Raw genomic sequence first — 25,764 nt, forward strand, 5'->3', positions numbered from 1 at the left:
ATACATGATGTATGATCCATCCAGAAATGACACAATTGCGTGCTGGTTTCTGTTATAAGGCTGTAATAGCATCATGTGATCGTCAGGGGGAGGCGTTTTTGCGCATTTGTCCTTTTCCCTCCTCTCACAGACTTTCTCATGCACATGCACGCACGCGCTGACTGTGTGTGGCAGAGCTGTGCTGCTGCAAAGCCCCGTCCTCTTGGGCTTTTTAAACGCCGTGTTCGCTTCACGCTTCGACAATAGCTCCAGTCTCCGCTGCTGCCGCGGACCTCACAGCGACGCGCCGCGTGAGCACCGCGCGGAGGAACACCGCGTTTGTGCACGTGAGAAGAAACAAGTCCGAGCCTGAAAAAATCTTCGGATAAAAGCGTTTAACCCCAGAGCCGCCGGAGCGCCGCTGAAAGAAGCCCACTGCAGACACCGAGGCCGCGGCGGTGAGATGTGACCGAGCCGCGGTCCAGCGTCCAGGCACCAGGGCTTTTGTTCGATGCCCGCCGCAGCTCGCAGCGTCCGGCCGCGTTGATGCCGCTGAGCCCGGCAGGATTCACCACGACGTCCAGCGGCTTTGGGAAGACAAAAGGTGTCTGCAGCGCGCACACTGCACAGAAGCACACGCACTAGGTACGTTCCTCTGATCTTTTGCGTTTCAGACGCGGATTCGGGAGCGAGCTGCGGGTTCCCTTGTTGCCGTGGAGACTGTGAGACTGCGGCACTTTGATCTTAATAAAGCCGCTTAATGGTGCTTTTTATTAAGCCAGTCCAGACATTGGGCTCCTGATATGAGACAATAGCCTAATGTAGTGTACTTCCATTAGTAGGAGCATTGCATTGACCTACATGCATACATCACCGTGTGTCTGTGCACGTTTCCCCGCACTGAGCCTGTCTGCATGTTGTATTGTGTGTTGTATTGTGTATTCTTGTGTGTTTTAGTGCGTTGTATTGTGTTGTATTGTGTGTTGTATTGTGTTGTTGTGTGTTGCCGTGCCCGTGTGGCGCTCTCCCGCTCTCCACACGCACACTGATGCACACTGATGCACACGGCTGTACTCTGTAGGCTCGTACTGTATGACCTCATAGCTTCAGTCTGCCTCCTCACAATGGCCCGCCACTGGAGCGCTCCCACTGCGGTGATTTACAGAGCTAATGACAGGTGAGCGGCCCGTAACGACCCGCAGGACACCACGCACAATGCCCGCATACGGACCAACAACTTTTACGGCAGATATGAAGACGTATGCCCGGGGATTTAATGCATCATCCTTGTTCATCACTCCAGGTTGATTGGCCTCAAATTTCCACTGACTAGGCCTACTTATATGCCTGTTTCTTGTTCCATACAGGCCTACATACATCCGCATCATGATAAGGCGTGCTTATTGCATTGCACTGATAATGGCTTCTAGGATTGTTTACAGTGATGCTGCTGTGGTTGTAATAGAATGATGCATATGATGGTGGGTTTTTATGTTATCAGTCCCATTAACTCACTGACCTTCATTTGACTGCACAATTTAAAGCTCCTATATTACACAAAACTGATTCTTGTGTGCATTAAGTCACGTTATAATGTTGTTACCTCATCAAAACAGAGTTAACATATAACATAGATCAGAACATAGCGTGATATGAGGCCTTTAAATAACAGTAAGAATGCATTAGACTTAGAGCATGTGTATATCGGTCTAACAGAACTTTTCATTTCAGTGGGGGAAATTCAAGGTTTTATAGATTTATAACTAGTTTTTAGGGCAAAGTAGCCTACTTACAGGCAGTAGAGTATAAGAGTAGGCTACTGCAAATTTGTACTCAAATAAAAGTACAGTTACATGGCTAAAAGTACAAGGACAAAGTTACAGAGCACACATACAAAAAGTACTACTCAGAGTACTAGTTAGCTTTTAACAGATTTTTTAGCAGTATTTTAGATCAGTATTCTATATAAACCAAACAGTTTAAAGGGCCCATATTACTCTATCAGGCGGTGGGCCAAGAGCATCTATCTGCTTTCTTTTGTGAAAACATAGGTATTATGTATATATTTTTTTTCCTGCACATTTTCACAAAATTCACACTTATCTTATACATTTTTCAGCCAAACGCCACCGCCATGAACCAACAGTATACCATCGATTTTGACCCCAAACCAATCAGCGCACAGCACCGCACAGCTCTTCACTCACAACACAAACATGAGAACATTTGCAAACAACAAAACCATAATATTTTGCACTAATGTAACACCACAAGTTACATTAGTGCAAATTTATTCCTGAAATTCTGCCTTTACAACAGACATCCACAAACAAACTAATTATGTTGGTTTCATTATTTTTTGGGTGCCTTTGGTAAAGTATCTGCAAAATGTGCCACTGCAACTACCGAGCTTTATACACCCCATGGAACACATCTTTGCTAATGTTTGGTAACCCGGCAAAAGCTATGCTCATACCTCATGACAGACATACCTGGAGTTGTGTTTTGTTTCATTCACAGTTGTTTGTTCCACTTGTAATGTCACGATGCTGTAGTTTTCAGGTTAACAGCTATCTTTTACCTTTTGTTCAGCAGAGATAAGCAATTTCAGGACTGAAATGATCCAAATGTTTCTAGTCAGTGTGTATGGAATTTAAAAATACAATGGAGCAGTTCCTGTATTAAACATGACATCACAAGGTTTTCACAGTTTGAATATGCAGGATTTGTATGTTTAAACGTGGGTGAATGAAACAAAGCATAACTTAAGGTGTTTTTGATGAGGGAACAACATTATAACATAGATGAGAAAATAGCGTAATATGAGCCCTTTAAATATCATTATAAAATTTTACATGTTGAGTTTTTTATGTTAAATTATGTCCATAGACACTGACTATATTTTTGCCAGTTCTGATCAGTGCATACTGACATACATATATTGTATTCTTGAGTAAGACACTCAACTCTTCTTCTGTTAGTATTGGATGTGTATGTGAATGAATAATGCATGACATTCGAAAGCACTTTGAGCATCTATAAAAGCGCTATAAGACTAATGCATGTTTAGTACTATTACAATTGATAGGGGAATTCATTTGGTCTTTTTATTTTAGCAGTCTGTTTCATTTAAAGCCCCACAGTATAACATTTCTGCCAATAACTAAGACAAAAAATATCTCACTGTAGTTGTTTTTCTTTTTCAGAAATACCTTATAAACATGCATCCTTACGCGGGCTTACCTCTCCACAGACCCGACTTGTAACAAAGTTACAAGAGATGTTATCGTTTTGTTTGAAAGTTTCTAGAATTATTGATACTTTGCAGTGACATCATGCTGGGGGTATTCTATATGCATCTCTACGGTGGAATGTTCAGCAGATACCATGGCACACATTAGCAAACACTGCCAAAAAAGTTTTTTTTTTTTTTTTTTTACTTCAATCCAAAATGGATTTAAACAACATGTTGACAGGAGCCTATGATCAATAAAAACATTCACAGTTTGATTTTCACTTCAGTGACTGAAAAACTGTTAGTTAATGCCATCTAGCTTGTGACTGTAACATTATTTGAGAGGGACCTGTTTAACTGTACAAATCATCTCTCTATTGTAGATCTACCTAACTCAGCTCTTTCTGGTTAGATTGTTTTAAAACAAAGCTCAGATTAAAGTCTAACAGATCTTCTGACAGAGCAGTGCCTATAGCACCACACCCCCAGGGAATACTGATGACATCAGCTGAAAGTATCAAAGGGACTGGGTGGCATGATGGCTGTTCGACCCTCGGGCCTTTCTGTGTGAACCACACAGAGGAACAGTTTGCATATTCTTCCTATGCCTGTGTAAGTTTCCTTCTGGTGCCCCTCTGGGGGCTAGGACTCCCCTAAAAAGAGATTCCAAATCTCAGCTGGACTTTCCTGGTTAAATAGAGAATAATGATATATGTATATACTCTAGGCATTAAGGTTTAAAGTTCTGACAACACAATAAAACGAGTAGGCCTACACTGATTTTGCTGATATATAAAACTAAAAATGTCATTATGGTATGGCTTTCACTTGTCTATCTGCATGGAGACAAGCAGTTACTGTCAGAAAAGTTACGTAACGGAGCTTTAAGGGCTCTGTATTTCATTTTTTTTCTCATGTAATTAAGTAACATTTGTTACACACACACACAATTTACATTTCATTTACATAACTTCCAAATATGGTGAATAAGGGCTTGGTATTATGAGTAATAATGAGTGAAAGTGTGATCTCATTATTTTTCACTCGCTTTACAGCTTCAGCGAAGGAATTCATCGTTTATGTCATGCTTTCTGCAAGTGGTAGTTGTGGCATTATCAGAGAAATGATATTCTAAAACTTCAAATTGTTTGTGCTTATGAGTGCTCCTGTCTGTTCATAGGATGTTTTTCTTCCAGGAGAATATTTTCAGTTAAGAAAAAGTTTAGTGAATACCAAAAATGTTCATAAGAAGGCCTTAAGTACAAATTTGGTTATAAGGACGTTTCATGAATGAGGTTCAGTGTCTGCTGTCTACATCTAATTATAGAGTGCTTTATTTTCTGCGAAACAGGAAGTGCGGAGTTGGCACGCCTGTGTGTTAAATTTACGATGACGGTAAACTCTAAAAGTTGTGAAAAGTTCCTATAAACTCATCATGGTGGTCAGGATGGAAGGAAGAACTTTCGACCACTGCAAACCGTTAAAAATGAACTAGTTCTGTTTTTCATGTGTTAAATGAAAAATAACAAATATCTGAGTTCTGAGTGGTTCTGAGGTATTTATGATTTTGCTGATACAAACCTAAAAATACACCAAACCCTAATCATGGCTTTAACTTACCTATCTCCATGGAGAGAAGCAGTTGGTGTGGTCAGCATCAGAAATGTTACGCAGTGGGTCAACAGTCCCTTACCTTAGAATGGTCATATGTAAGTTTAGCGTTGGTAAAGTCCTCTCTGTACCTCCTCTACAGTAACTGCTGAGGTGAGGCTTCACACTGCTGCTCAGAATGGCGTCGGTGGTGAACTACGCCCCTCCCTGGTGGGTCAACCTTCTGCACCGCCTACCCCACTTCAACCTGGATTTCCAACTCGTCAGCAGCGACTTCAGGCCCGACGACCAGGAGTACCAGAAGGTAAGACATGGACACTAATGGAGTAGTCGACGCTAAAAATATTAGCAGTCATATTTTGATTATCGTAATCGTTATTTGGTATATTCCGGAAGTTACCACCTGTCCCCTACACCTATCCTCTACTCCTGTCCCCATACTGTAACCTCTGTCTTCAGTCAAAGCCTCCTTTCCCACCTCCTCTGTCCCCTATCCTCAGTCCCAGCCCCTTGTCCCATTCCTCCTTTTCCCCATCCTCTGTCCCCTATCTCCTGTCATCTGTTCCCTGTCCTCTATCCCCTAATCCCTGTCCCTTACTCCCAATATCATATCCCTACCATCTGGCCCTACCCCCTGTATCCTGTCCCCATCCTCAGTTCACTCCACCCTGTCTCCTTACTCCTGTCCTAGCCCCTTGTGCTTCTGTCCCAGCTTCCTACCCCCTGTCTCCTAACTCTTATTCCAGCCTCCTGCTCCCTACACCCTGTCCCCTTTCCCCTACTGTCTGTCACCTGCCTCATATTCCCATGTCCCCTGTCCCTGGCTCATGTCACAGTCCTGATAATGGAGAGGTGCTTTGAGGGTCAGACAGGAGCTTGTGGTCAGTCTTTTGCAGAGGATCAGAGGAAACCGCCCTTGGTGGAACTCTGAGCTGTTCCACTTATGCTTTTATAATGAAATGTGTCTGTAACCTCGAGGCAGGAAGCTTGAAAAATCACTACAAATATGATTTTGACTCAAATATACACAGCAGAGATGGTGGAGAGGAGTGCAGCCTGGTCTTAAGGGACAGGACTGTGGTTCTCAGTTTTGGGCAAAGATTGGTCCATTTTATGAAGTAGTTTCATAAGCTATATGTATTATAAGTATGTATTTTACTTCTAACGTCTTAATTAGATGACATTTCAGACAACTTTCTTGAAGCCACTACTTCACCATTTCTAAAAATACAATACACTAGAATGTAATTTTTAACACTAATTGTAACTTGTAGTTTTCTTTAAACAATACTGTGTGGTCTAATACTAGTTCTGATATAGATCATTCTGCTGAAACTGTTCAGGTCAAATGTTATGACTATATAACCTTGCACAGCAAGATGCATTCTCACGACATCTGTAAGTTCACAAACTCAGTATCAGTCTTGAGATACTTCTGCTGTAAGGTTCAAATTCGCCCAGCTGCTGTCGGACCAATCACAGCAGCACTGAGATTTGAGCAAACGAACCAAAACAAACATGGTGACGCTGATGTACTTCAGCTTATTTGAGTGAAAATACAGAATATTCTGTTTGTGAAAAATGTGCAGAGGGTAAGCACTTTGTGCATTTGTGGACAGGAAAGATGTCTGTGCTTTTCTCTCAACTGGAAGTAGCAAAAGTTTGATATCTCAGGTTGTTCCGCTGTGATGCTTTGGCAATCAGATTCAATTATTTGAATCAGATTCAAATAATCATTATGAATTTCCTGATCACTTTCAGTGAGAGTCGTTCCAGATTGATAAATGTGTAGAATTTAGTTCAGAATGCTACACATATCAATCTGATGTGAGCCAGGGTAATGATGATAGTACTTCATCCAGAAAGCAGAACAGGGTCCTCACTTTGAGTTGCCAGATCATACTGCTAAAATGAGTAAGGGTTCTCTATGATATTATGATGTCTTCTCACGTCATTGGTATTGGTTGTTTTCAGATTTTAATACGGTCATTTTTATCTCCCCCCCAGCTGTATAAAAACACAGAATCCCAGTTTCAGATGTGATTGTAGTACCGTATCAAACCAGTGGAAGCACATGTTACATATATTAGATCTCCCCGGGCTTTCCCCTCTTTTGTACTAGCAGCTCGTTTCCGTGACAGCGAGGCGTGGCACTGCAGAGACAGGATATTTGAATGTGTTCAGGAGGCACATGGATTCACTCCATCACAGCTGCTTTTTGTAGTCCTCTGCCTGCTGCTCCCTGGAGGAGCCTCCCTCACAGAGATGATATGGCCTACTTTCATGTATTAGAATGGGCAACAGGGCACCAGCAATGCACTATTTATAAGAGGGAAGAGCAGATTCATTAATTTATTTGAATTTAAAAAAAAATCTAGTTCTTCTTTATATCTATCTTCATTTAAACAGTTAAGTTATGGTTTGGTATAATTACACTCCATTCTTAGATACCTGGTTTAATTCTGTAGGCCCACTACGCAACTTTTCAGATGAAGGGTCTGCCATATGCTTGTCTCCATGGAGATTTTGTTGCTTTGCCTAGAATGTTCAACAGTATGGCATTAAAGGTATGTGACGATCTCTGCATGTATTCAATTACATGTTTTTATTGCTACACAACATGCCCTGAAAATGTGTATTCTAGTGTGAGTGGGGCAGACTCTCTTGGGGATAGATAAGTTTAACGCCATACTGTGGAACATCTCCATGGAGACAAGCAGATTCTGCCATCCAATGCTGAAATGTAGTTGGTTTAAACCTAAAAGGAGTCTCTGATTTGAATTGTGGCTCCCTAAACTCCAGCACCTTCAGCTAATCATGAATCAGTGCTAGTGCAGCCTCTGCAGCTCAGTGAGTGAATTCTGGAGGTTCTGAGCTTCACACGAGGCCAGTCAATTATACTGAGAATGAGAAAAATGTGTATGTGTCCTCAAATCTACAGGTTAAGGCACTGGCAACACAGGTTCAGTTGTGATTGTAGTACCTTTTTTTAAATCAGTAAGAGCACAGGCTATATGTAGTACCTTTAAAATATGCACTGTAAACTACCCGAATTTAAAATCATTAATCACAAATCAAAATCAAATCATTGCAATCACAATAGTTCACAGATAAATTGTGAACTGATGAAGCCTTACCAAGCAGTTACACAGTAGTTGTAGTGTCTTTAAACTTTTACTCAAGTAATTATCTGGACTTTTGACTTCTTAATATATTTGAACAGTACTCTAGCTTGACCCCTCTGCTCTGCATGCATGTCCCGTGGAGGCGTGTGACTGTGGCTTTGGGCTGATTGTCATGGTAACTCTCCTGTCAGCACAGCCATGTCAGGATGTTGTTAGTCTAAAGAGCTCCTTAACATTCCTCTAGTCACCCTCGCTCACAAAGGGACCAGGATGTAGCTCTCCTCTCCTCCTCCGCTCCTCTTTTCTTCCTCCTCTACTCCTCCTCTCTCTCTCACTCACTCCATCTGTCTGCCCTTCCCACGCTCTGAGCCTGCTTTACAAAGGTGCAGAGTCTTCATTCTCAACTTGCATCAGTGTAATGAAAGTTAATACCTATAGTTGTACAGTGCAGTCAGTCTATTGAACAACAGATTTAAAGGGTCCATATTATTCCATTTTCTGATTTATGTTATGATGTTGTTTCCTCATCATTTGTTTGATTCACACACGTTTTACACACAAACCCTGCAAATGTAGGAGGAGTTGAGAGTTTACTCCAACAAAAAACACTCTGCTCCTCTTCATAAACTTCATACACCTTCACTAAAAACATTTGGATGATTTCACCCTTGGAATTGCCAATTTCTACCGAACAAATGGTAAAAGGAGCTTGAAAACTACCACTACATGACCTCACAAGGTGGAACAGAGCATTTTGAGCACTGGAGATGTACACAGACTAATAATAAAGGATTACTCAAACATGTATGAATGAAACTAAACACACCGTCAGGTATGCTTTTGATGAGGTTACAACATTCTAACATAACTTAAAGTTCACAAGTTTCAATTTTGTGTAAGATAGGACCTTTAATCCACTATTTCATGAGAATAAAGCATACCAGTACACTGCAACCTGAAGTGTAACATCTAATGGTTTGGGTGCACAAATTGTGGGAAAACTATTCAGAACACTTTGTAAGTGATAAGGACGCACGCATGGATATGGGGCATTCTTTCACACCAAGTATGACCTGTGAATGAATGAATATGCCTAAGCCAAATTTAAAGTTGCTTTATGTAACTTTTTGGTAGAGGGTCCACCATTTGCCTGGAGTATTCCAAAGTATGGCATTAAACTATCATCAAGGTCAAGCTCCAGGTCAGATCTATGGAGAGAAATATACAGAAATAAAGAATATATATGTATGTATGTATGTATGTATGTATGTATGTATGTATGTATGTATATATATATATATATATATATATATATATATATATATATATATATATATATATATATATATATATATATATATATATATATATATATATATATATATATATATATATATATATTTTTTTTTTTTTTTTTTTTTTTGAGGGCTTTTTATGTAGCATTATTAAATGCTACATTTATAAATGCTACAAATATAATAACTAAAGTCTTTAAAAGGTTACTACAGTCACAACTGCACTTGGGTTCCCAGTGCTTTAACCTGCAGGTAGAGGACATTTTTCTCATTCTCAGTATATGGACAGGCCTCATGTGAAGCTCAGAACCTACAGAATTCACTCACTGAGCTGCAGAGGCTGCACTGTTTGCTGCAGGTGCTGAGGTTTAGGTAGTGAGCATTCAGATCAGAGCGAGTCCTTTTTGGTTTATCCAACTGGATTTCAACATCGAAACTGGCAACCCCAAATGAAAGGCTCGTTCAGCTTTCTGATCGGATTATCGTCTTGACAACCAAAAAAACAAATTCTAACATACATAAATGAAACATTATGTCCAATGTTTTTGCAGTTAAGAATAAATCAGCATTACAATTGTTCTCAGTAAAAGCTGTATTTGATGTGAACATATTTGTCTCATATTGGGGACATAGGCCATGCAATTTAAAATCACAATTTTACATACAGATACACTATATGTAGCTATAAAAACACATGCACATGAATAAATGCAAAATAGATAAGTTGAACTCCATTGTTTGAACATTCCAGGCAAAACATCTCCATGGAGACAAGCAGATGGAAGATCTTCTACCACAGTGCACATTTAAACACATATAAACTCATATTTTTTACTTTCCATTTAAAATGTGGCCTCAACAAATTTTCAAATTGGATATATTGCTGATGTAAATATAGACGCTAAACGATAATACTGAAACTGATTTATGCCTCTGACACTATAACTGTATCAGAGGCATAAATACTGACACTGTAAATTGTAGCATATCCATAATAGCACCGGGAAAGCAGCTCAAATTCAGAAAGATCGGGTAACAGGTAACATTAAAGAGGGAGTATTACGCTAGATTTACTTTTTGGAGCCACTTACCTTGTTATAAAGTTCCCTCATCAAAAACATGCCTGAAGAGGTTTTATATGTAATCCATGCATGTTTGAGTAATCTAGGGACCTCTCCCGGCCACTATTCGAACCTTCCTTATGGTTAGCAGTACTATCCCGTATGACGCAGCCCAAGTGCATGATACAAAACATACCCCATATGACTGTAATACCCCTATTTAGATAGTTTTGTGATAAATTATTGGTTAAGTATGTTATTATGTATGTTATTTTCAGTTTCAGCTTTGGTATTGAAGGATTACAATTCTTTGGGCTTTTTATATGATATACACAAAAAAACAATCATTTATATATAATTTTTAAGACATCACCCATCTGTAGCTTGCACTGTGAATACTATATTGAGCTGCATAGTGTCGTCTACCCTGTTTGTAAAGCGTGTTATTGTTGTATATGACATGTGTGTACAGTCGTGCGCTAGTAGCTTTCTGTGTCAGTGAGTATTTAGTGCTTAGCGTTGTTTGTGAGGTGAGGTCACGGGCCCCCCTGAGGCTGTTTGTGTGTGGACGCTACATGGCGAGGACTAAAATCTGTACACCCTCTCACATACCCATGATCTGAGCCTTTATTATTAGATCAACAAAATTATTTCAAGTTCAGATATGGGTTTAAATCAGGTTAATGTTAATGTGCATTTTTGGAATTATGACTTGGTTTGGTGGGATAGAGCTAAATAGCAAATTGTGATTATTAGTCTAATCATAACTATTGTGTAGTGACAGGATTTAGCACTTGTTAATATCACGGTTGCTTGTAACATAACAGTAACATCTGCTGCCTGTGTCCACCCAGGAAGTAAAATGATTACCGGTAACTTAAGTAAAAAGATAAGTAAACAGATTAGGCAAGTAGCGACTGTGGTTAAGGTTAAACTCATTTGAAAGATGAATTTAAGAATCACGTAAACCCAGTGTGTGTGTGTGTGTGTGTGTGTGTGTGTGTGTGCGTGTGTGTGCGTGTGGGGGTGGGTGGGTGGGGGTGTGTGTGCGTGTGTATGTGTGTGTGGGGGTGTGTATGTGTGTGCATGTGTGTGAACAGAGGGGCCCTATTTAGAGAAATCATTCATTGTGGCTAGACTAGCGTGGGTCGTGGGAGGGGAGGGGGCAGGGGGGAGGCTGAATGGACGATGGACGGAGAGGGGGAGAGTGGGCAGTGTGTGGAAGAATGCGCTCTTTCTCTCTCTTCTCTCTCTCTCTTCTCTCTTTCACTCCTTTCTGAAGCTGTCTTGGATCGGTCTATCTGTCTCAAAGGCTTTCATGCATCCACTGGTCCAGCTGAGAGCCCTCCACCTCCTCCTCCTCTCGGCAAACACACAAGCCCCCAGTGTGACCGCACAATCACACAACAACAACCGCGCAACCAGGGCACAATAACTGACAGGCTACTGCAAAGCTGCTACTTCTCTGAGCACATATGTACTCTCACTTAACATATTTGGGTTTCAGTGGCATGACATTTTCCACCATTTTGAGAACTTCTGAGTGTTTAAAAGATAGTACATTTAGCTTTTAATATTGTTTAATTATGTCATTATGTAATCCCTTCTGAAACGTGTTGAGTGTAATTCATGTTTAGGAGTGATTCAATGTAGAAACGGTTTTATTGGTAGTCTTCTGGACACAAGATATTTTAGCTCCATCCAGAAGCCATTTTACATTTGTTGTAAACCCTGTCTCTCCTTCAGCATAGTGAAGTACCTGATCAGCATTAGAGTGGCTTGTTGTGGTCTTTAATCACAGGTTCAAAATGCTTCTGTAAACAGCTGGCAGATTAAATCTCAGTCCACCATTTCTGTTCAATGAAAATATTATCTGCTGAATGGGAAAAAGTTCTGTTGCATATACCAGGAAGCTGAAACCCATGATACTTGGAATGAACATTTTGAGATTCTAGTTCAGCTGTATTCTTCCTCACTCCTTCCTCTCCCTCTCTTTCCCAGTGTCTCTCTGTCACTCAGTCTGTTCACTCATCCAAACCCTCATTACAGATGCTGGTGCTTAAAAACAGTTCCAACCTGAAATCCTGAGCTCTCTTCCTGGATCCTGGTGAACATTGGAATGAAGTGTCTATTAAAGAAATGCAGAGTCAGCGAGCTGCAAGAGTTAAACAGCTGCACAGCATTACAGTGGCCATGTGACCTGACAACACATGTGTGAAATCCCACTGTGGAAGTGAGGATTTTCAGGGTTTTTCCATAATTAGATCTAAAGTTACAAAAATATAATCTAGACTTCAAAAATACAACAAATTTGTAAATCCCTTCAGCCATTTAAAAACATTCGAAACAAAAAAGTGAATAAAATACAATCAAAGTTTAATAATGATAGATCTGATATTGTTAAAGGTAAAGTATGTAACTCTCTGGAGGTGGCAGATCACCTGGAAATAGAAAGTTAAAACCATACCTCGGAACATTCCCAATAGAAATAGATTAGTTTTATGCCATATTCTGGAAGGTTAAAGGAACAACATTTCTATGGAACCAAGTAGAAGGAGGCCCTTCTGCATTCCAAATAAGAGTCAGGTTTATGGAGATGCAGGCCCGCTTTTCTGTGCCATAAACACAACCAAAATGAAAAAAAACAAACAAACAAACAAACTACTTTTTGGCTAAAAAGGTACACATTAAATAATCTGTGGGATTCAGTCAGTGGACGAAATTGTGTTAGTTGCCAAAATGAAAACCATCATTTGACAGTTAATGCTAAATTCAGTTCAATAATAAATGCATTTTGAGCCACAGTTTTAGAAAGCAGGCTCTTCACCTAAGCTCACGTCTCAATCTTACTTCTGTGTTGTGCTTGCTCTTTGACCCAGTGACCCGGGTGATCAGAACAACCCCGGGTCACCATGTGCTCAGAGAAAAGCTGTGAGGATAGAGGACATCCCTGCTGTGTGACCTTGGCATGGAGAGCCCAGTTAGGGGGAAGCAATGTCTCATGTCAGCTCACACAGAGCTAAACCATTTTGGGAAAATATCCAGTTGTGACCAACATTGCAATGAAATTTGCAATTTAAGTTTTAATAATAGGATTCTGTTCAGCATTCACATTTCAGGAGAACTGGCAAAAAGACTGAAATATGAACAGACAAACTAATACAAGAATCACATTTGATTACCGGTAATATATTTGTAGCGGGGTAAACTACAGGGTTAGCAGTTTTATGCAGAGTGAGACTCATCACTGTACACTCTATCTGAAAGTATGTTGGCCAATGCTTCCTGTCAGAAGAGAATAACACTGTATAAAATGTATTTGTAAGGCACTACATGATAGACTGCCTCAATATCTCACTTTGTTGAAGTTGAAGTTTGATAAGGGAATTTCAATGCAAGATCTCATGATTGTTTACTTCTGAAAACTGGCCACACTAGAACTGAAATGGAAATAAAAGCTTTTGGTTATTTTGCTTCACAAAAATGTAAATACTTTTCAAGGACCTACAAAAGTGGATAGATTGGTGCCACTACTACATTTTAATAATCTAGTGATAAACATTTTTAATCACAACTGCTCCTGTTTTTAATGTTTGACCTATGTGGTTATTTGTTTTATTTGTATCTTAACAGGGTGCTCTGTGGCCTGTCTTTGTATAAATAAAGATAAATGAAAAAAATGAAAATGAAAGAGAGGATAGTTTGTTGCCTCTGTGTTTTTTATACAGAGGAATATCGTTCTGGTCACCACTCCTTCTTTTGCATCTTGATCTAGAACCAAATTTAATTGTGCAATCAGTATTCATGGATGGACCATACTTGTCTCTGATTGGCTAATCCACCTATTTAATCACACCCATCTGAACTCTGAGAGATTCACCAGTGACCAGACTCACATATTTGTTAAGTATTGAAGAGGTGTACATTCTGGATCCCAGGCAAGGTGGTTTGTTTTTGTGGCGGAAACTGTGATACTTTAAAAATGGCAGCCTCAAATTGCAGTTTCGATTTGATTACAATTAATCTTGCAGCCTTAGTTCACACAGTGCAAAGTAGATCAGTGTGCCTGGTCTGGAGAGTGGAAAGTACAGCTCCTCCTCCACTCTCCACCCGGCTAATTGATCCACACTTAATCTGCGCTAGTGGTTTGTCAGGACGCTAATCTGCGCACAGGGGGAGAAGGAGGAGTCAGATTAGAAGGCGTAATCCCATGTAGCAGACACCAAGAGTCCTGCTCGTGCTGTTATTGTTTCATAGTCTTCACCTAATGAGTCCAATAACGCACAGGCAGTACTGCAGATTACTCATGCGTGGTAATGTCCTCAACAGTTAATGCACTTACAATTAGTACTACTATGGATTTAGCATTGGTCCTGGAAAATCTTTACTAGCTTTTCAGTAACTAAGCTTTGAAGGTGAAACCAAGATATGTCCGTCCATCCATCAATTTTCCTGTGCTTATCCGGAGTGGAGTCAGGGGGGCAGCAGTCTAAGCAGGGACTCCCAGACTTCCCCCACCCCAGACATGTCCTCCAGCTCCTCCTGTGGGACCCCAAGGCGTTCCCAGGCCAGCCAACATAGTCCCTGCAGCGTGTCCTGGGTCTTCCCGGGACCTCCTCCCAGTGTGATGTGCCCAGAACACCTCCCTAGGAAGCCGTCCTGAACAGATGCCTGAGCCACCTCAGCTGGCTCCTCTTGACGTGGAAGAGTAGTGGTTCTACTCTGAGCTCCTCCTGTGTGACCGAGCTCCTCACCCTATCTCTAAGAGACCAAGATATGTTACTAACTTAAATATTGCCATGTATCATCTTCATAAATGTTGAACGATCTCCTCACTTTGCCAGATCCTATGACTAAAACCAACAATGAACCCAAAAGGGTCCTCTTGATATGATGAGCACTTTTCACCATTCAAAGGATATATTTTCTTTTGGATTGTTATTTGCTATGTCTGTGTAAACCCTCAGTCGTCCAGGTCTGATCCATAGCAAAAGAGTTCAAATCTGTCAACTGGACAAATCGTTGTAGGAGTGAAGACGTTTCGCTGTTCATCCCAGCAGCTTCTTCAGTTCTGGTCAGATTGCTGGTGGTCACTGCCTTATATCTATCTGTGGGGAGGGGCTAACTACACTGAGGGGCTAACCACACTGAAACTGTAAACTGTTATTTGCTATGGCAACAATGCAGTTTTTTTGTCATCATATGCACCTATGTATGTGACAGCTATTGGCATCCTACATTCAGGGTTGATTGTAGTATTGCTTTCATTTGTTACTTAACCAAGACTAAAGTGTGACATTTTTTTGATTCATTAATAAAAAAAATGAAAAATGTCTTTCATGTTTCAGTCACATATGCTCACTCTTTCATGATCGTAGTATATAAAAATAAAAAAAGTTGTGACTATATGACTATGTACTACAAACACCTGGCTGCATGGGCAGACTTTGAAGTGTGGATACCTGTTAGACCAATCAGAACGTTCCTTATACTCCCAGACCCTGCCCCTCCTCTTTCTTCACTTAGTCCACAGGTACTGCCCAGTTTAGCAGTATTTGAAATGTGGTTGTGGCCGGAGTTTAGGTGTTTAGTCCCACTTTAATATTATCATTTATTCACAATATTTTCTGTATCAACTTCATTTTTTTCTGACCGATTCTACTTTCTGGTCTGGCTGAGTTGCTGCAGCCTCATTGGTATGCCGTTAGCGTAGCTTTCTTGGGCGGTCTGCCATGCACACACGCTATATCACTTCCCTTTTGTGTAGAGCCGACTTTAATTTTCTCCTCAGTGTAATATATAGGGCATTATGGGATGGTATTAGGGCTTCATTGGAGGCCATACATATCAGAAAAGGCATTAGTGTTTGGTCTCTGCTATATACACAGTGAGTAGTGCAGTATAAGCCTGTAGTTAATAACAGGGATCTTATGCCCTGAACTCCCTTTGGTTTGGACAGATGACAGCAGTGGCTCCAACTGTCTCTCAGCAACTTTCTGACCTCTCAGTATCAATCAATAGTCTATACTTGCATCATTTTGAAAGAGTATTTATTCTTCTTATTATTAATTTTTGCAATTTTGTGATTTTCATGTTTTTTGTTTTTGAACATCAACTAAGGCTTTTACAGGCATGTTTTGAAGGATGGCTAAAATAGCATATGACTTAGACAACTGCCAACAGTGAGTATCATAGCAAACTAAGAGCTGATAAGGTAAAGCCCCTTCTTTATCTTTATCTTCTTTATTTTGATTTATGGATGAAATAGTGAAATAAAAACCCCAGGACCAGGATCATGTAGAGCGGGTTAATATGAACATTTTAAGATCAGAATAACGAGCCTGACAACAGCAGTTATGGAGAGAAGGGCAATATTTTTAATTGGAGCCAGTGTTGATGGAGTCGAATTGTGCCTACCCTCACTTACTGTTGGATCACAGTGGCTAGGTTAGCTATGCCCATTTATATGTACAGTCTATGATGTGAACCCTGCTCCAAACCACATCCTTTTACTGACAGGTGATTAGCAGTAGACGTCTCCATTAAAAAGACCCAAATCTATCTGACAGTTTAAAATGACTTGATCTTGATTCAGTGAAAATCTGATTACCTTACCCAGTCCTACTGACTGGATGACTATATTCTGATCTGTGTTAATGTTGTTTCTGCATCACAAACATACCTTTTGTTTAGTTTTATTCACTTAACACACAAATCCTGCATTTTTAGGCTGAGTTCTTCTCTCAAACACGTTCCACCTTGTGATGTTATGTGGTAATATAGGAAGTGCTCCACTGTGTTTTTAAACTCTACACACTTTCACTAGAATCATTTGGATGATTTTAGCCCTGGAGTTGACAAACTCTACTGAACAGAAGGTAAAGATAGCTGTTTACTTGAAAACTACCACTTCATTACATCACAAAGTAGAACAATGAATTCTGAAATTTGGTAATGTTGACAGACTAATAATAAAGGGTTAAACAAACATGTGAGAATGAAACAAAACACAACTCCAGGTATGTTATTGAGGAGGAAACAGACCATTTGGCTTAACACTCTCTTCAGTATCCAATTCTTTAACCTGGCTAAGACTGTATTTCATTCTGCTTATTTAGGTGGACTGACCCGCAGCCTTGACCCTCTACCCCTGATGTTTTATGGTGCTAGCTTGGATCACTTCTTTATTTCCACAGTGTTATAGCCTCTGTATTCACTCCTCTGACCCACTGTCCCCCTGGGTTAATTGCCTGCACTCTCAGATATTTTATTGCAGCAGTTGGTTCCAGCCATCACCCAATTCAAACACAAAGTTCAGGCTGTAACTGTCACATTTAAAACAGAGGAATGACCCAAGAATGCATGACTGCACTTAAAACATTCCTTAATGTAAACTTTAACAAAGACCAGAAATAAAACTGAACACAAAAATTGACATGACACTGACAATGGACCAACAATGGGCAGAGGAGAACATGGTATATGTGCACACACAGGCGAATGGGACACAGGTGGAACACATTAGGGTGGGGCAAACAATCAGGAAGTAAAACTCAAAACACACATATGGGCCGTGTCTCAATTCGCCAAATGCACCTTTTGAAGGTCCCCTTCGAAGTACTCCTCAAAGTGTAGTTTGAAGCTTCCAGACGAGAGTGTGTCCTCCTCAGTGTAGCTGCCATCTTGCTGAAGTGGGACAGGCCCACACCACGGGCCTCACTTCCACCGCTGTCTTTGAACGTACGATACGTACATTACGTACGTTATTTGTAATTATTTATTATTTAATAGAAGAAAAGTCAAGATGTCGTCGTTGCAGCCGTTTCTTTTTGTTTAGATTGAATATCAATAGGCAAATATAACGTTCGAGGTGATTTTTTTCTCAATTGTAGCAACTTCATAACTTTAACAAAATATACCTTGTGAAAACGTAATAACAGAGACAGAGGTAACAAAATCATTTTTACATTCATAGTCTATAAACCAGAGAACACTGATTAGTTGTACATATAGTGGGATATTGCAGTTTAACGATTCGGTATTTTGGCCAGTGGCTACACCACTTTAATAACAGTAGAGGGCGCTGTTTCCCTTCTATGCCGCGCCAGTTCTTTTCATCTTATTATTGTAAAGTATTTTCTAGCAGTGCAGCGATACATCAAACTAGTATCTTGATTTACTAGCGCGAAGGTAAATGACACATGCTGCCAGGGGGCGCAGACGTATGGAATGTACGGAACTCATGAAGATTTTTGTGCACGTCTCAGGACTCTCTTCTGTCCTTTCTGGAGAGTCCGTTGCTTCATTGTTCACATTACCTGTGTGAAACTCATTAAACCCTTCTGACTTTATGTTTCTCTTGGTCTTTGACGTTTACAATAGAAACGAACATTCTTACATTTTTCTTATTGCAGTAATAATTTCTAATGATAATAATGCCTTCTTATTGTCTAGCAATAACTGAACATTCCTTTATTCCATGTAACTCCCTCCTTTTTAATCATCAAACACACTGTACAGATCTTTATTCAGATTTAACAGTTTCATGTCGCACTGTTGTAGATGAGGTAAACCACTTCCGGCGAGACAAGGCCTGTCCCATTTTATGCACCCCATGAATGAGGCCAACAAATGTGCCCTGCGTTTCTAGTGTTTCCATGGAGATCAGCCATAAGCCAAGCATGCATCGGAGCACACTTTGCACACTGCTATATCCCATAATGCTCCGCGTGTGACCTCTTCTATGGGAGAAACAAGGAATATTTTCTTAAAGTTCTGTAATACTAGCTACAATTGGGAAAAAATCACGTAGAATATTATATTTGCTTATTGATATTCAAAGGGAAAGATTAATTCCTTACATTCAATCTAAACAGAAATAAATGCCTGCGATGACAATACCTTGACACTTATTCTATGAAATAATAAATAATAAAAAATAAAGCTGTAATAATTTCCGTGTCCATTTTACATGTTTATCGTGAGTCAACAGCTGTATAGCTCATTAGTCAGCAGACAGCGATTGACGTACGCTCCGTGGTGTAGGCCTGTCCCATTTCGGCATGAGTTAAATAGATAGAATAGACATACATTTTTTTCTGGCAGACATTGAGATTGTGAAGAGATTTGTCTTTTATGTTTTAATAATAGGATCCTATTCAAAGTTCACATTTTAAACATGGACACGAGAATTGACAAAAAGAAGAAATATGAACAGACAAACTAATACAAGAGTTACATTTCAGAACATGTTTTACAGACGTTCTGATATTTTGTTGTTTGTCAAGGAAAACAGGAAAATTATGGTATTTAAAAATTGTAGCCAATTTGTGAATTGTGATTTTGATTTGATTAATTGTACATGTACAGCTCTACTGACCATTAAAAGTGGTCAAGCATGGGCCGTTAAAAGTCTGTGATAGAATTGTGTTCATTTGGTATAATATGCATATTGTCAACTCAAGTGAGGACTAGATTCAAGTCAATTTTCCAAACTAAAATTATAGAAGCAAAAATAAAGCTACAAATGACATTCAGAACATTAGTAACAAAACAGACACTTGTTTTTCCATTGTAGTCAGACACATAAAATCATACAACACAATACAAACTGCAGGAGTAATCTGTAGTTTTATCTGTGACACAACTAAATGGGCAATATGCAAACACTGCATTTCTGAGCACTGAGAGAAGATTTTAACGGATTAATCAAACAAGTATGAATTAAGCTAATTACAACTCCAGGTATGTTTGAATAGGGGACAAAATATAACATTGTTAAAAGCTGAAAATAGTCAGTTTTGCATAATGTGTTCTGTAAAAAGGGCTAATATTACACAAAATGGATTCTCGTGAACTTCTCATGTTAGAATGTTGTTAGCTAATCAAAAATATACCTGAAGTTATGTTTTGTTCTTCATTTACAGTATTCAAGGGGTTTGAGTAACTCTTTTATTATTAGTCTGTCTACATCTCCAAAGCTCAAAATGCTCTGTTACACTTTGTGATGTCATAGTAGTTTTCAAGTTAACAGCTCCTTTTACTTTTGATTTAGTAGAGATCAGCCAAATAATTCTAGTGTTAGGTGTATGATGTGACTCATGACATCACAAGGTGAAGTGTTTTTGTCTGAGAGAAGAACTAAATATGCAGGGTTTGTGTGTTAAACATGTGAATGAAACAAAACACAACTCCAGGTACAACTCAGTTTTTATGAGGACACAACATTATAACACAGTTCTGAAAAGAGCGTAATATAGATCCATAAAGTACATCCCTATAATACTGAAAACCACTGCCTTATAGCAGTACTGTAGCATAATGAGAAAAGCCTAAAGGCCTGTTATGCATGTCTTGTGTTACATGTACAGCCCGACATAACAACAGCTGTACATACTCAGAGGGATTCTTTAGGCTAAGTGCTATAACAGGCGCACATTTGGGACTTATTCTGTTTTTCATGGCCCAACAAAACCTACAATTGTTTTCCCAGATTTAAACCTCATGTGGCTCTATTTCAGTAAACAGCCGCTCATCTTTGCATACATATTATATATATGTATATATTTTAGTTTTTATTTTAGTTGTCCCTTACCCATAGTGTATAATTGGCCCCTTCTTTTATAACATAGTCTCTAGTCTCATAGTATTTCCTCTTTCCGTGGTCCATCCAGCTGCCTCACGTCCCTCTTGTCTTTCTTCCCTGTCTGGAGAGGCTTTTCAGGAGCCTGTCTAGTCTCGGTTCCCCCCTTCACCTCACATGTGTCCTGAGGTGGCCACTTGCTATTTGGGCTACTTCCGCTCTCTTTGGAGGTGTTTGATGCTGTTTTATGGTAGCCACATTAGCTAAGTTCCATGTTGAGTCTTTAATGAGCATGGTTCATGCTGCCCTCTGACTGCTAACCCTATGTTTATTCTGCAGTGCATTTTGTTGGAATGTAATTGTAATGTAATTGCTAGAATGCCTCGTGCACAAATGGCTGCCCAGATGTTCTATGAATGTAGTGAGTGGCTTAAAACTAGTATTTACAGGGACACGGTAATTATATTTGTTATGATTTACAATACTTTGGCTTTGGGTGTTGCAAGTGTTATTACACATAAGATTCAGAATTAGACGGGCTGTAGGGCTGCAACTAAGAGTTATTTCTGTAGTTTCTTTAATGTTTTGATTTGTCAACTAGTGAAGCAATTTTTATATTGAACATTGAGGTTTTTAAGATATATTTTTAATCAAATATAGGTTTTGAAAATGGTATCTGAAGACTTCTAGACAGAGAATATTTCTGAATACCAAATCAGATTTCAGTTCTGATATTTTTGTTAAATATAAAAAGTAAAGCTACTCTCTGGAGGGATTAAGGTTAAAATTAAGATACACTTGTCCCTGTGGGGAAATTTGTCATTTGCATTTGACCCACCCTCTGGGGTCAACCTGTCAGGAGCAGTGGATATGGCATTGTGGGGACCCATCTCCAGTTCTTGAGCTAGTCTTGGTCAGGACTACCTTATCTGGAGGATTTGCATGTTTTGGGTGGGTCTGAAAGACTGGCCTTGACAATTATCTTTCCCTTTTCAAAGCTGAAGCCATTAAAATGAGATTTAGGGATTTGTAGTAAAGTAAAAAAAAAAAAAAAAAAAAGACCAGGCAGAAGTCCTATAAAAGGCCAATCAAAATGTTATAAATTTTAAGCTTTATCTTCATTCTTCCCACAATGGTTGATTTGACTCAAGTGGGTTACATTTTTCACTTAATATTTCACATGCCCAGGAGCTTCACGGTTCCCTTTTATCAGATAGTGGACAAAAAGGAATGAGGGCTCATAGGTGGGATTAGGTGGCACTTGGTGTGAAAAGTTTGAGAACTGTGGAATAAATGAATGGGAATCTTAACAAAACCTGATATGTCGGTGCACTCCGAAGTTCAGGCTACCTCTGACTAAGGCTGCAAGATTAATCACAATCAAATCAAAACTGCATTTGAATAGACCTTATCCATAACCAATAATAACACAGGTCTCAATCATTTCTTTATGGATGAATACATTTTGCCCCCCTTTCATGTGTTCTCTTTTCTCCCCACAGTCGGTGCTCCTCCTGGGGGCCACAGCTCTCCTGTGCCTGGCTCTGGATCTCCTCTTCCTGCTCTTCTACTCTTTCTGGCTGTGCTGTCGGAGGAGGAAGAACCAGGATGCGTCCCACTCCCACGGTAGCTCCCAGCCCAGCGCCGACTGCTGCTGCACGGCCTGGTGCGTCATCATCGCCACCCTCGTCTGCAGGTAAGGACCAAGACTGCACTGGGTTTGAATGGTTCAAATTAGCAAAATAGTAATTTGGGAATTGTTTCGGTTTATTGTTTATTTAAGGGTCTCTATAAGTGCAAAGACTACTCATCTTAGGGTCCCCTCTTAAAGTAAAAGCATTACATACTAGCTATGTGTTCATTGGCACATTTACCATCAGCAGCTTTCAATAAAAACATTCATTTTGATGTCTGTAGACAGTGCAGGCCAATGGATGTTGTTTGTATGTTATATTTAGCACCAATACTAGCTAATATCTATGGGATTGTAGTACTTTAGTAGTTGGACAATGTGCATAAAAATCATTGAATAAAACTCTGTGCGCTCTTAAAGCATAGATATATTCTTTTGACAATTGATGCAAATATATTGGAATTTTGGGCCTTAAAATAAAATTGGTAGAAAACAAGACAACAGCTTGTAATAGTGCAGACTGCTTTTTTCCAGCCCCAAAATTCTTGCAAGGAAAGCAGTAAAGAGTTTGACACCAGGATGCTGATCGGTTTTTGTGTCTTTATCCTGTTCACAATTGTTCTAGAGATCATAAAGTGCTGAGGTCTTTGAAGCAGCTGTTGGAAGTTAGTATGTACATTAACAATAAACTTTAAAGGGCCTATATTACTCCATTTTCTGATCTGTTATAATGTTGTTTTCTCATCAACAACATACCTGGAGTTGTTTTTTGTTTCATTCACACGTTTAACACGATTTACACTATTTAGTTCTTCTCTCAAACAGAAAACACTCTGTTCCACCTTGTGATGTCATGTGTTAATACAGGTACTCCGCTGTGTTTTAAGTAAATTTTATTTGTACGTCTCTTTTCACAAAGTGCTTCACATGAATACATTGAAATACAAATAGAAAAAAAATACAAAAATTATAGTAGCAACAAGTAACCCAGTCAGCTAAAATGTTCTAAAAGTTTAGGACGCAAAGTTTAAACTCAATTCTACATTTTTACTGGTAACCAGGGAAGAGATGAAAAAAAAAACCAACCTTAAACTTCTTACAACTTCACTAGCATCATTTGGACATTTGGATAATTTCAGCCCTGGAATTTCCAATCTCTGCTTACTTAAAGGTAAAAGTTAGCTGCTAACTTAAAAACTTCATGACATCACAAGGTGGAACAGTGCATTTTGAGCTTTGGTGATGTAGACAGACTAATAATAAATGAATTGTGTCATTGATTAAGACACATTCATCTGGTCTATGCACATTGTTGGTGTGATTGTGGTGAATGGCTCCTTGATGTAAAGCACTCTGGGTCCAATAGGAGTACAAAACTATGTGGAATGAATGAGTTGGCTTTGTTCCTATTATTTCACATTTCCCTAATATAGTGGAGTACAAAGTGGTTGTTGCCTCCATCAGATCTACATGTGTAGCAGCCATCCCACGTAACTAAGTTATTAACTCTTTGTTAATATGGTGGTATTACTATGAGTGGGGTCCTGGGTACGTTTATTTTAAAATAATAACCTTTGGTAAACAGGAGATACAGGAATAAATCTAATCACGGAGTGTCTCATTTTTGTATATACCCACTAAGAATAAATCATAATTTGAATTTAGCTTTAACAGTAGTCCCACATAAGACCTGTAGACTCGGCACCCATGGCTATTTTTGTGACTATTTTACCAGACTGCTCCCGCTCTCTGCTTACAGTGAGTGCTGACTGAACACATGTGATATTAGAACACGCCTATTCCTCACTGACTGGATATCATCAGTACATCATCCAATTAAATTACAGAAAACAAAAGTTTGAGATGAAATAAAGTTAGGTATTGCACAGACCATGCTATTGTCATGTAAACTTGTTCCACAACAAATGAACTTTATTAAATAAAATAGATAAAAACCTTTAGTTGGCTAATAACTTTTTAACAGTGTATAAGATGCACTTTTAATTGACAGATCAAATGTTTATTCATCTATTTATTCAGATGACAATATTAACATTTTAATCAGTTTTAGTGCAAATAGAGGATGTTTGTACTGGTCTGACTCTGAGGTCTTTAACCCCGCTTGCACTTTAAACACACTGAGCACCTCTCTCTGGGGTAAAGGTCTGACTGTGGTTGTTTTGCTTGGTTTTTACACATCCAAAATTATGAAAGAAAAAATTGGAGTGGTCAGACAGGCACACTTCACTTATAATAATAATAATAATAATAATAATAATAATAATAATAATAATAATAATAATAATAATAATAATAATAATACAGCCGAGGTTTATTTAGCACACTAGACTATAATGACTGTGTGTAAACCTATTTCTATATATACAAATATAGAAATATATATTTCAAATTCATCAACTCGCGAAAGTCAAACCTGTCCTGTCACAGCATCATTTTGAGATTTTAATTCATGCTTTTATCCAATCGTTTGGATCACTGCAATGCTCTTTATATTGGTCTGAACCAAACTTCTCTTGCACATCTCCAACTTGTTCAAAACGCAGCTGCTCGCCTTTTAACTGGTACAAAAAAACGGGAACACATTACTCCTGTTTTGATGTCCCTACATTGGCTCCCTGTCTCTTATCATATTGATTTTAAAATTCTTTTATTTGTCTTTAAATGCCTCCACGGCCTCGCCCCACAATATCTGTCCGACCTGCTTCAACCTTATGCTCCTGCTCGCTCACTCAGGTCTGCAGATCTTTTACTGTTAGTGGTCCCAAAAATGAGGAGGAAACTTCGACGAGACCGTTCCTTCTCTGTGGCTGGTCCCAAACTGTGGAACGCGTTGCCCCTGCACCTTAGACAGGCTGAGTCACTCTACTTTTAAATCAGCTCTTAAAACGCACTTTTTCTCTTTAGCTTTTCATTGATATGTTGACTTTTATAGTGTACAGTTTGTAGTTATTTGTATGTCTGTCATTTATCTGTGTTTTTAAAATGTCTGTTGTGTACTGCACTCTGGTCAACTCTGTTGTTTTAAAGTGCATTAGAAATAAAGTTGGATTGGATTGGATTGGATATACATTTCTCTTTTTCTCCCTCTTTACTAGTGCTGCCAGTACTACAATTTCAAACTCGATGTCAATACTAAGCAATAGACATGATACTCAATACTGATTCCAATGATAATAAAAAACACTCCTTTTTTAGACAGTAGGATGTGATAGGTCCTGATAG

The 25,764-nt window shown here is 39.2% G+C and overlaps 1 protein-coding gene across 2 annotated transcripts in view; it reads left to right on the top strand.

The window, feature by feature from the left end:
• Positions 1-175: 175 nt before the first annotated feature.
• The window catches only part of ttyh3b (tweety family member 3b), a 49,093-nt gene continuing 23,504 nt past the window's right edge, over positions 176-25,764 (top strand). The window contains exons 1-3 of one of the 2 annotated variants that reach the window (XM_033976043.2): positions 176-624; positions 4,968-5,129; positions 22,391-22,584. In XM_033976043.2, the coding sequence (XP_033831934.1) occupies positions 5,004-5,129; positions 22,391-22,584 (320 nt within the window). In that variant the 5' untranslated portion in view covers positions 176-624; positions 4,968-5,003. Of the gene's footprint in view, positions 625-1,097; positions 1,157-4,967; positions 5,130-22,390; positions 22,585-25,764 lie in introns of those variants that run through there. The other variant, XM_055223609.1, reaches the window with a different exon arrangement.

The sequence above is a fragment of the Periophthalmus magnuspinnatus genome, chromosome 1 (genome assembly GCF_009829125.3).
Source record: "Periophthalmus magnuspinnatus isolate fPerMag1 chromosome 1, fPerMag1.2.pri, whole genome shotgun sequence".
NCBI lineage: Eukaryota > Metazoa > Chordata > Actinopteri > Gobiiformes > Gobiidae > Periophthalmus > Periophthalmus magnuspinnatus.